Here is a 12,987-nt window from a genome sequence, read left to right as displayed (position 1 = left end):
AGCTCGAGCTCAAGCCATACACCAAGAGGTGAATTCGCTCATTTCCATGTATGCATTTGATACCTCTTTGGATGGCATGCTACTTCATGCAAATACCTTGTGTTCAATCAGGTACATCGGTCAAGACACAAGCCATGGAGACCAAGCCAATGGAGAGGGAGCTGGAAATGAAGAAGATGGAGCTACAGCGCCCCAGCCGGAACTTCCGGCCCCCAGGACCGGAACTTCCGGCCAGATGCCTCCCAGATACCTTCCAGCGCCCAGGAAAAAGGATCCAGCCGGAACTTCCGCCCAAGTTCCGACCTAGTTCCGAAAATGCGCCGAAACGCCCCGGGATGTTACTGCAAGGAAATCGGTCGTTTTCGGAACTAGGCCGGAACTTCCACCCCGACTGGAACTTCCGACCTCCAGGACCGGAACTTCCACCCAGATACCTCGAAGATGCTGTCCAAAGGGAATCCAGCCGGAACTTCCGCCCAGGACGACCGGAACTTCCGCCCGACCGGAACTTCCGCCTCCTGAGGCCGGAACTTCCGCCTGTACGCGTTTCAGCACTAAAACTGGCAGATTCAGCATGTAACTTACCCCTTCGCCCCACCAACTATAAATAGCCTTGTTGGCTCAGATCTGAGATTAGACTTGATGTGAAATTAAACCTGAGCTTTGCTCTTGACCCTTGTGGGAAACCCTACCATAGATCTTAGATCTTGTACCCACCGGGCTCCTTATCGAATCCTATTGTATCTCTTTGGTGACTTCTACCAATCTTGGTCTTTTGCTTGCACTTCTATCTTTGGGTCTTTTGCTTGCACTTCTATCGATTTTGGTCTTTTCACCCTTCTAGATCTATAGGATTTCGATTCGTCGATCTTTTTGCGGGACTTCTACCGAAAGGTCTTTTCCTGCAACTTCTATCGAGTTGGTGGTTTGGGCCAACGAGGACAAACCGATTTGTGTGTGTGTGTGTTTGTAACCCACGATTCCCCTCGCGTTCTTCGTGTTCATCGCGTTCTTCCACCTCCCCCACGAATTCCACCCAAATCCGTGAAGATCGGGCACACCCTTGGGCTTAGCCCTTATCATGACCTGATCTCTGTTGCTCTGCAGTGTTCCGGGATCAGTGGGATGGGACGTCCTCGTGGACTTTGGCACCCGGATGACCGTTCATGAGTCTTCTCATGCAAGGATCACCAACTTCTGGAGCCGGCAAGGGGAAAGACGATCCCGGCCGATGATGGGGCAGCCGGCCTAGCTATGCCGAAGCCGGCTGACCCCATCTTAAGCCGGATATGGTACGTGGAAGCCGGTCCTGACCATGGCTCCAGCCGGCTGCTCCTCGGCCGGCTTTGGCCGCGGGCCAGCCGGCCCTAAGCCAACTATTTCCAGTTCTTTGTCATATCCGGGGTCTTCTCCCGACAGAAATCTCGCTACGAGAGATATGTCCCATTTTGCGCGAACATTTTTTTGTACGTATTCAATTTATTGACATACTAAATTTTGGTATAGTGAAATTTAAATGCGTTTTACGCAAAACTGAAACGCTTGAGCCACTCAAAAACATACCATAGCCATATTTTTTTTTGTCGTAGTTCTAATTTAAATTGGTGAACTAAACCTTTTTAAAAAATATTTAACGGAGGAGTATTGGGACAAAGAAGGGATAATAAGGTTGCGAGACCAAGCTAGACCACGTACATGCATGTGTCATTTGTTCCGCTCGGTCGGCAACAGGAAATACACAGCAACAAACCAGGTGTAGCATAGTTTACACAATTATTAGTGCGTTTCTTGTAAGAAAGAAATTCATGGAACTGGGACACTTCAAATCCTCCACGCACAGCAGCAGCTGGACCATGCCATACCTTCCATTAGCACCATGCAAATCTTCCACACAAAGAAACATCGGAGGAGACAACACGCAGGGGGGGGATGGAATTTTGCGCCTAGACAGTAGAGAGGTGTGAATTCTCCTGCTATGATTAGCAGCTTCTCCGGCGACGTCACCATCTTCCCTCTTCCCCATTATATAAACTGCTCCTCCCCACATCGCTTCCTCCCTCCCTCCATCTCCCTCTCCGTCGAGAGCGCCATTAGTACACCTACTGTAGTTGCTAATTTACTGACCTAACGCAAAGCACTCTGCTACTGTATCACACGTCACCCGTGCCGTGCTCTATCTCTTCACACAGGCCGCCGTATCAGAGCAAGGTACGTGTCCTCCTTGATTGGCCAGCGTGTTGGTTTGTGATTAGTTAATCCTTGCTGGATATGTATGCTGATGAAGTCTTTGCTTGCCGTTCTTGTGAAGAAGAAGAAGAAGAAGAAGAAGAAGAAGAAGAAGAAGAAGAAGAAGAAGAAGAAGAAGAAGAAGAAGAAGAAGAAGAAGAAGAAGAAGAAGAAGAAGAGAGGAGGAGGAGGAGAATAAGAAGAAGAAGAAGAAGAAGAGGGAGGAGGAGGAGAAGAAGAAGGCGGTTGTTTGATTTCGGTTATTGGAGATGACGGTGACGCCGCAGATCACGGTGAGTGACGGGAGGCTGGCGGTGCGCGGCCGCACAGTGCTGTCCGACGTGCCTGACAACGTCGCGGCGGCGCACGCTTCCGGGGCAGGGCTCGTCGACGGGGCCTTCATCGGCGCCACCGCCGGCGAGGCCAAGAGCCACCACGTCTTCACCTTCGGAACCCTCCGGTGAGTATTAATTGGCGACCGCTGATTCAGTCACGTGCCTGTTGCTGTTTTTTTTTTTTTTGAGAGGTGTGCCTGTTGCTATTGGGAGGAAGAGATAAAAGCAAAGTTGGATAGATTAGTTACGCAACCGAAATGTGGCGGGTCGAATACGTGGTACCGAACTCTCTAGAGTGTGCTGGGAGTAGTACGGATTTTGGCAGCATCTTGTTGGTTTTGTGATTCTACTACGGAGTACCATTTTCTAATTCTAGTACTACTAATTTTGGGATGTAGATTTCTTAGGAGTGTCAAGGTTTGGTTTAGATTTCCCTGGAATTGTTTGTTTGATGCAGGGATTGCCGGTTCATGTGCGTGTTCCGGTTCAAGCTGTGGTGGATGACGCAGCGGATGGGCAACTCCGGCCGCGAGGTCCCGCTGGAGACCCAGTTCGTTATCATCGAGGTCCCCGTCGCCGCCGGCAACGGCGACGGCGACAGTGGCGAGCCGGTGTACGTGGTGATGCTACCACTGCTGGAGGGGCAGTTCCGCACGGCGCTCCAGGGCAACGACCAGGACCAGCTCCAGATGTGCATCGATAGTGGTATTCTCGTTTTTTTATTTTTTTTACGGGGATAAATCGTAAATGCAGTCGATTTTTCTGATTTTGTTGTGCGTGTGATGAGCAGGGGACAAGGCGGTGCAGACTGAACAGGGGATGAACAACGTCTACATCCACGCTGGCACCAATCCGTTCGACACCATCAACCAGGCGGTCAAGTACGTCGTCTTCTACGTTGCACGTCTTGATAGTTCCAAGGTCCAACTTCCAACGACTGCAGCTAACTCGATCATCTTTCATGTCTGAAATGCAGGGCCGTAGAGAAGCACATGCAGACGTTCCACCACAGGGACAAGAAAAATGTCTGTACAACTTTGATCTTCTTTTGATTTGATGCTACTACTACGATTCGATTACAATTAGTACTAGTTTGTTCGATGCCAAGTGATCATCTGATTTAGTGGATTGGCGTATGGATGCAGCTGCCGTCATTCGTGGACTGGTTCGGCTGGTGCACCTGGGACGCAGGCTACGAATAGCTTGTGTTTGCTTGTTCCGGTTTGAGTGTCTTGTTTGTGAAACCAACCCGCAGCTTCGAAGCAAGCGACCCCGAACTTGCAAACGTACTCTTGACACCACCGCCATCATCGGTTGTGTGTTCCGACACCGCCTAACATTTTCATCTAGGTATAACTTGCTCCCCACCTTGTAACCCCTCTTCTTTTGCGATCTATCCTATCGAGCATTGCTTATTGAGTGTTGCGAGACATTGCACGTGGCCCCGATTGTGAGGTGTGTGTGTAGTGTGGAGTTAAGCTTCTAAGCAAAACTCATGTGGCAAAATAGCAAAAGCGAGCTAACGCTAACATAGAGCGAGAAAAAGAAAGAAAAACACAAAAAGAGTGCAAGTACCATCATACATACAAAAGAGTGCAAGTGCCACCATAGATACAAAAGAGTGCAAGTGCCACCGTATACAAAAGAGTCACAAGCTTTTAAGCAAAAGAGAGAAGAGAAGAGAGGCCGCGTGTGAATCTTGTTGTCTCTCCGTTTGCAACCAAAGCTTTGCCTCTCCTTGTGTTAGTGTGACACCGAGCACCCTTACATACACTTTTCCGCTCACTTTTGGTTGCACTAACCCCGCTTATCCCGTGTGTGTGTTCCACATATTTTCCGTGTTTATAGTGATCATCGCTTTGACATTTGATATTTTTGGATTTCACCCACTCTTGACAATACACTTGATTTCAGATTTCGTCTTTTGGCTTTCCACCATACTCACCTAACACCATATTTGCTAGCTTTTGCGTGTGCTTTTGTGTGAGTGCCCGATACAATTGTTTTTGTTCTCGGTTTGTTGGATCACCCCGATCTTATCATACCACGGTAAGGTTGCGAGGTAGTGTTCTTCCACTAACATGCACCATATAGATACCATCGTGCTAACATGGATAGCGAAGATGAGGATACGGAGGAGTACATGGAGCACTACGAGGAGGATACCTCTTCAAGCACCGCGGATGTGGATGAACATGTGGAGCTCGACACCGACTCTAGCTCCGCGAGCATCGCTGACATGATCGACATCGAGGAGCTCTACTCCGACAAGGGCTCAACAAGCATGGACGACACGGTGGAGCGCCACCTTGAGGACGACTTCGACGAGCTCTACATCGACAATGGCTCATCAAGCATGGACAACATGGTGGAGCAACGCCACGACTACGACATCGATGACATGGCGGAGCAACACCACGAGTACGACATCGACGACATGGTGGAGCAACGCCACGCCTACGACATCAACACCATGGCGGAGCCTCACCTAGTCTCCACAAGGAGCAACGACGATGCTCCCACGTCCCCCTACTTGGCCAATGGAGCTACATATGAAGATAGAGGACCTCCACGATGGCACCATCTTATGGATCATCAAGAGCGTCCCCATCATGAGCATCATCGACACACTTCTCCGAGCTCCACAAGGCGCCACCATGAGAGTGCTTATGCACAAGATCGTCGACTTCAAGTACATCATGTGGAGCATCAAGAGCGTCCCCAACATGATCATCATCGACACTCTTCTCCAAGCACCACAAGGCGCCACAAGCACTATGCCAAGCCGCATGAGCCATCATCTAGGCATGTCAAGGATCGTCATCGACACACACCATCACATGATAGTCGTCGCCAACCACCATCTCATGGATCCCATCGACACATGTCACCACGTGCTCTTCACCGACACAAGTCACCCCATGAGCGCCGTCGACCAACATCTTCCACGGATCTTCGACGACACCATTCAAGCCATGGTGATGATGCACGAAGACGAGATCCTCGACATGAAGACGACAAACACCATCATTCGGTGTCTACCACTCCAAGGATGGCAAGTGCACATCGCGCATACATTCCTCATATGGCCACTTCCACCTCTTGCGCCGCCACCACAATGGCCCCTAGCTCATCACATGCCTATGGACTCCGATGCTACAAGTGCAAGCAACAAGGCCGCCGCCCACGGGAATGCCCCAATCTCCTATGTGAGGTATGCAAGGCCAATGGTCACGAGGCATGGCAATGCACAAAGCCAAGCGCCAAGACGCTCTACTTCGACGAGCTACAAACCCAAGCCACCAAGAAGCCTACGGCGCCCACACTTCAAGATGAAGACCTACAAGGCCATCCCAAGGATGATGTGGATCCGAGCCTAGCTCTCCACAACACTACGGCGCCACCGATGGAGGACGACTTGGGAGGCGATGGAGTTGAGATGGTTGAGCATGGGAATTTCCCTTCAAGCAAGGAGGCGCATGGAGATGAGAAAGTTGAGCCTACTCCTCTATGCTTGATCGATGAGTTGGTACCAATCCCATGTGAGCATGAGAGCCACTTAGCCCACTTGAGTGAGAGTGATAGTGAGTTGAGTGACTTCCATCCCATATGTGAGTTTGAGTGCTTCCGTTTGGAGGACATGAGTGATACACCAAGTGAGTTGAGAGAGGTAGATGATAGGTCCTTTGGAGGACATCACATTTTCTAACACATTAACCTCTACCTCTATGGTGTCTTCTTATGTTGCACTAGGTTCCACGGAGGACGAGTTCCCGCTCATGGAGACGATGTACATGGTGCATGAAGATGATGATATCTCACCATGCTTGCTCCAAGATGGACATGTCGACCACATGGATCCTCCTACTTCCACAACACCTACTTCAAATGAGTCGGCCTACAAAGGTAACAACATAGGTGTTGATGATGCCATGATCCCACTAGTGGACATGATGAATTTTGAGTGCATGCATGATCTCGATGATCCATTTGCTACTTCACATGCTACTTTCACTTTCCCATGTGATGCTTTGCTTGATAACATTGTTGATCATGTGGAATTGATTGCTTGTGATACCATGACCATGCCATGCTACGAGAGTTTCACTTTTTCCCCGCATGCTAACGATAATGATCATGCTTGTGTTGTGACACCCTTGATGAACACTTGCTCTTTCAATAGGGTTGTCGACAACAATGATAACATTAGCTTCCGCATGTTTTGCCCAAAATGTTTACACCATTCCATGATCCTTGCATCCAAGATTGTGAACAATTGCTCTTTCTTATGCTTGGTATGCAAGAATGCTTATTTCATTGTCCACGAGATGGACCCCATAGCCTTCTCACTTGTTGATGATCATGAGTTACCACATGCCATGAATGCACCTTCTTGCCATATGCACCATCTCCATGCATTTCATACTATCTTGATTGACACTAATGGTGATGTGCACAAGACATGGAACATCATGATGGATGATGTGTTCCTCTACCATGCACACACGCTTTTTCTTTTCTCTTTTGTGTGTATAGGTACCCGAATGACAACTTCCACCGCTACGGAACATGAGCTCACGAAACGCGCAATTGAGAGCTACCCCAACACGGACGAGATACATGATCCAACCCATGGGATTCACGCCAAAGGGTATGTTCCCAAACGCCTTCGCCCTCGTGTGTTTCCGGCTTGTCTTGTCGAGCTTCCGGTTTGGTACAATGCCTCGTCACCTCTTTTGCTTCTTTTGCAACATATCGTGAAACATCTTGTTGGCACAATGATTGTTGTATGTCTTGATATTATCATCATACACTCCGAGAATCTCAAGGACCATGTCATACATGTGAGAGACACCTTATGCATCTTGTGCCACATGTCACTCATAAAGTTGCTCTTCTTTGGATTTCTCATTTCATCTTTGGCAATTGAAATGGATTCTTTGACACTTGAGGATACCCATACTTGGCTCATGCCAACCATACTTTCCCAAGCTAGAAGTTTCCATCTCTTTGCCATTGCACATAACAATTTTGCCCAAAAATTTGCCGCCGATACTTGCCTTTTGATTGTTCCATTTGTGTGGGACAATGCTACACATCACATTTTTGACACTTTACAAACCAAACTTTTACATGCACAAACTTTTGCCCATTCAAATTTTGGATACATCGACACTCTTTTGGTTCCCATTTTTGCCAAATGCCTCTTGGAGAAACGACTTGATGCTTCATATTTGATTGAGAGCCTCTTGTTCGCCGATCACCAAATTGGCATCCACAAGCTTTCCGTTCGCAAGTTGTTTTTCCCCAAGTTCTTCTTCGACCGCTTCATCGACAAACAAACTCCAAAGTACTTGGTGAGCAAGACGTTCACCCTCTCGGACCTCTCGCCACAACATGGAGATGAGGAGGAACAAGAGTCGAGGACGACTCTTCCCCAAGGGGGGGGAGATGATGTAGCCCCGCCTAACGACGACGCTACACCATGGCCACGGAATCCCCCAAGTGGACCGACAACCCAAACCTACGCGATACATGACAAGGTGAACCCATTCCTTTCGACACTCGACGTCGACAATACATTGGATGGTATGCTACCTCATGGATATGTGTTATGTGTCATTAGGTACGAGAGTCGACAAGGAAAGGAAGAGGAGTCACTCACTTTGTGCAAGGGAGAAGGAAGAAGAAAGGGAGAAGAAGAAAGGAAGAAGGAAGAGGACATGAGGAGAGAAGATGAAGAAAGAAGAGAAGAAGGAGGGAGGGCCGGAGCCTCCACCCTCCACATGGCCGGTACCATCTCCAGGAGATGCACAAGCGGGAGGAGGCAGGACCGGTACTACCGGCCACATCTGGCCGGTACTACCGGCCTGCCCCAAGCGCCCCAGGATCGGCCCCGCGGGAAGAGGAAGCCACTCCGGTACCTCCGGCCAAGGTACCGCCCGAGGTACCGCTCGGCCGCCCAACCATACTGGACACTTCGCCAAGTTTTGGTGCTTTTTCCGGTACCACGGCCGGTACCTCCGCCCGAGGTACCGCTCAGCCGAAGTGAGCTCAAATCTGGACCGTTCCTCTTCATCTGAACGTCCCTGATTTCATACCTTGTAATACCTAAAGTACCCTTGCACGAATCTGAGCTATATGTATCTCCCGTATCCCCATTTACTAGGGTTAGACAAGATTTGGCTTAGAATAGATTTTGAGATTTGTCTCCCTATGGTATCATCCCTCTGTAATCAAGGCCACCCTTGTTGTTGATTGGATTTGTGAGTGAGATTCTAGTGTGGTGCACTCTCTCTCCCTCACCGATCTCCGTCTCCAACACCGGTCTCTCACCTCGGAATTCTACCGCGGTCTCTTCCGTGGGTGATTCTATTCGGCGTGGTCCATCGAGCCACGAGGGTAAGCATCGGTTGTATCGGGTTGGTGTGCGTGCGTGTTTCCTCGTGTTCTTCGCATTCGTCGTGTTCATCGTGTTCTTCATTTTCCCTCTTTTCCCCTTTCGATTCCGGGTCAATTCGCGAGATCGGGCCACAAACGGGGTCTTAGACCACATCACTTGGGATACGTGCATATAAACCGGGACGGAGGTAATAACTATCTTCGAGAAACGGTCCTGCTAACAAGTTTCACGAAATGTTATTCTACTTGTTATTGGCGTCCTAATTGTTCATCTAGCATAGTGATAATGTTTCTTGGCTAATGCTACCTAGCATAGTGATAATGTTTCTTGGCTAATGCTACCGCGCGCATCAATGCATAAACAATAGTGTAACACCTGAGCTGGTCCCTGAACCGGTTAAGATGTAGATTGTGCGGCCCTGGACTAGCTGTCCAAAACACCCGTTATGTATACTCATTCACGATCCTATGATTAGTGTATCGTGAAAACATAATCGAACTAGTATCAAATACATCATCCATTACAATACCGAATAAAATATTACAACAGGTCAAATAAACAATACTTACATGAGAGCCGCATTGGCAGGAGATCAACAATCACACAGCAAAAATACTTCAGATGAAACTGTTCGCATGGCCCAAGTCATGCCTTAACCCTAGAGGTAACTGACTGGGAAGACGTTCCTAGCTCGCATAGACATCGTCAACTCCTTCTTCATCCGTCGAACTTCAACAAGTCTGGTGATGTGGGCATTACCCTTCGGGTAACTAATATTGCACTACCTCTTACGGCCCAACCAGGGGCCCATGAGGGCACTCGATGGCAAGGTAGGCCACTACATTGGTGTCGAAGAAGAATCCTTGAAGAACAAGGCAAGGAGACGAAGAATACAAGGAAGGACTAGAACTAGGACCCTTTGTAACCTAGTCGTACCCGGACAGATCTCTCAAGACCTGGCTCCCAATATAAGGGCCAAGAGAGAGGCTGCCGAGGACACGCGCAATCTTAGTAATCTTAGCCACCACAAGTTTAGAGCTAGGTCCCTACGGAACTTAGTCTCTCGACGAGATCATAGCCGAAACCTTCGGCACCCCATTGTAACCCGATATTTTCATAATCAAGATCAGACAGGCAGGATGTAAGGGTTTTACCTCATCGAGGGCCCCGAACCTGGGTAAATCGCTCTCCCCGCTTGTTTGATAACCGATGTCTCGTGTCAGCCTACAGGATTCCATCTACCCTAAGCCCCTTACGGAGGGCATTGTCGAGGAGTACCCTCGACAATTGGCGCCGTCTGTGGGAACCCTGTTGGCACAAGACCCATCATCGGCAGACTCGGCCATGTCATCGGCAACTTCGTCGACACTGCCAGCGTCACCGCCGACACCTTCTTCGCCAAGTTCAGGGAGTTCAATTCGATTCGGCTCCTTCGAGTTCACCCCGCACAATAATTCATCCCGTCCAACCTTTTCGGATCTGCAAGGAAACTTGGGCGTGACGTTCAGGAATCTTCATTGCAACGTTAACACAGAAGGGATCCTTCGCCTAATCGAGCCGTTTGTCCCCAGATCAGCGAGGAAATCATCGTTTGAAGGACCGATCATGTCGTCATCAATCGATCCGTCGGCTGGTTTAACGGACTCGACGAATTCGTCTCCGCCATCGAACCCACGGTCGGATCCGATAACTCCGTGTCATCCGATATGACCTCGTACTACTGCTTAAACTGCGACACAAGGCACAGACTGGGTTCGAGCGATACGCCGTTCATCTGCAGCGCCAGGTATTCATCGGGAGAAGAAAGTATCGACAACGCCATCAGGATGACTAGCTGGAGGACAGCACGTCACCAAGTTCATGCTATCCTCAATGCAGGAAACGCGGGGAACGAAGGAGAAGAAGGAGATCGCATCCCTCGCTCCAACAGACGGCGTAACTCTGAAAATAGAAACCAGCAACGATGATAGCGATTACACCATCGCAGAGGAAGAGTGGGAAGCGGCTCGGGGTGCCATAACAAGCAATACACCGCTTCCCGTCTGGACTTCGGTTGGTACTCTCAATGCATACCGAAGGATCTTGGAAAAGAATCGGGAGCGATTGTCGAATGAGCAAGCTACGCTCAATCGTCGCATACTCGCAGTGGATCAGTCAAGTGAACGCCGTGGGGCCTCGCACGGAAGCGCCTCTCGAAGCAGTCATGGCGCAGGGAGGCATCGGTCAAGGTTGTCCAGGCTTTCAGAGAATGGTGCAAGAGAAATAACGTCGGATTTATCCAAATCTTTCATGACTACGGACACTGCGGGTATGCTGAGGCCAATGACCGTCGAAGGAGCAACCGCGAACCTCGCGACATATCTAATCAATCAGCAACCCGAAGGGCCTATGGCCCAAGCTCATCGGGGTGCCTTGGAAAGCCTCGCAATCCTTGGAAATAACCTAGTTCCACGAAAAGAAAAAACTGCGCTCCAAGCCAGTGGTTCAAAGCATCGTTCGAGGGATGCTCGAGATGAAATCACTCAGAGCAGGATCGACAGAGCTAGGCGACGACAAGCAGCAAGGGGAGAGCACGACAGCGGCGATTCTGAAGAAAGCCAGGAGTACGACGGCGAGATGAGAGGAGCTGATTGTTGGAGTTACAAGATCCACGAGACAATGCCTCCCAAAAGGTTTAAGCCGACCCCTACCGACGCTGCCAAGTACGACGGGCAGCAGGAGCCGAGGTCCTAGATAGATGATTATCTGCAAACTGTAATTTTACATAAGGGGAACCAAATAGCAGCGATGCAGTGCCTACAACTCTACTTGAAGGATTCAGCATGAGCATGGTTAAGAGGTTTGCCGAAGGGATTCATCAAATCATTGGACAAGTTGGTAGATGCTTTTGTAAAAACATCCATGCCACGTATAAAAGGCCAGTCGGAATTGAGGAATTACGACATTGCCAGCAGAAGCCAAAGGAGTCGATGCGCGCATACATAGGAAGATTTACCAAGCTCCTAAACGCTGCCGAAGAAGTCTCCATTGATAGAGCAATCGACGCTTTCAGCGACGGCATCCGACGTGAATCTTACATCGAGGAACTCGGACGCAAAAAGCCAAAGACCATAACTAATCTAATGGAGATTGCCAATAGTTGGGCTGATGGTGAAGATAATGTACGAAAGCCTCGACCGCGCAGTGACGATGAAGATGACGATCAGCCGAAGCATGATTCGGGTAGTCGAAGAGACCATCGTAAGAGGAGAAAAGATCGTGGATACGATGATACCAACATGGTAGCTGCAGGATACTCTGATCGACGAGATGATCGATACAACGACAGGCGAGACGATCGACAGGACAACAACCGTGGGAACCGCAGCAGTTACAAATCGCGACCCTCAAGGGTCCCAGAGCTCCCTTATGCTGAGCAGCTGAACGCTCCCTGCTACCTGCACGCTTATGTCGACTCTAGAGACAACTAGACGAAGTCAAGTCACCTACTCGGGGATTGTCGGCAGTTCATCGAGATGCAGAAGTTTATGCAGCAGCAGGTGCCAAGTCAGCATCAACCACCTCCACCACCTCCACCACCTCAGCACCAAGTTCAGCAAGTCCAGCCTCGTAACCCTAACGATTCTTTCCCTCCTCCACGAGGACAAATGAGCATGATTCACAAAACTGGTGTTTCGAGAAGAGAGATGAAGAAGCTGACTCAAGAGATCAACCTGGCAGAAAGTACCATGGCAAACGTCTCAGAGTACGTCGATTGGTCGTCTCAGAGTATCCTGTTCAACAGAGCGGATCACCCGATGACAATCCCAAAACCAGGACACGCTGCCTTGGTAGTCGAGGCGTAAGTAGGAGGATACAATATGAGCAAAGTATTCATGGATGGTGGAAGCGGATTAAATCTGATATTCGCAAACACAGTCAAGAACATGGGAATTACACTGAGGATGTTGGAAGAATCTAACACATGTTTTCATTGTATCCTCCCCACACCAGCGTACTCTCTTGGCAGGATTTTCTTGAATG

General features: G+C 49.3%; 1 protein-coding gene across 1 annotated transcript; it reads left to right on the top strand.

Moving 5' to 3' along the window:
* Positions 1 to 2,411: 2,411 nt before the first annotated feature.
* On the top strand, positions 2,412 to 3,838 carry LOC124681104 (probable galactinol--sucrose galactosyltransferase 2). Its single transcript, XM_047216065.1, has 5 exons — positions 2,412 to 2,686; positions 3,019 to 3,266; positions 3,352 to 3,442; positions 3,538 to 3,586; positions 3,707 to 3,838. The coding sequence occupies exons 1-5, from the start codon at positions 2,496 to 2,498 to the stop codon at positions 3,761 to 3,763; spliced, it is 636 nt and encodes a 211-aa protein (XP_047072021.1). The 5' UTR covers positions 2,412 to 2,495; the 3' UTR covers positions 3,764 to 3,838.
* Positions 3,839 to 12,987: the final 9,149 nt, after the last annotated feature.

Source organism: Lolium rigidum, unplaced genomic scaffold (genome assembly GCF_022539505.1).
Source record: "Lolium rigidum isolate FL_2022 unplaced genomic scaffold, APGP_CSIRO_Lrig_0.1 contig_34027_1, whole genome shotgun sequence".
NCBI lineage: Eukaryota > Viridiplantae > Streptophyta > Magnoliopsida > Poales > Poaceae > Lolium > Lolium rigidum.
The sequence above is the reverse complement of the archived record's forward strand: the minus strand, read 5'-3'. Positions and strand labels throughout refer to the sequence as shown.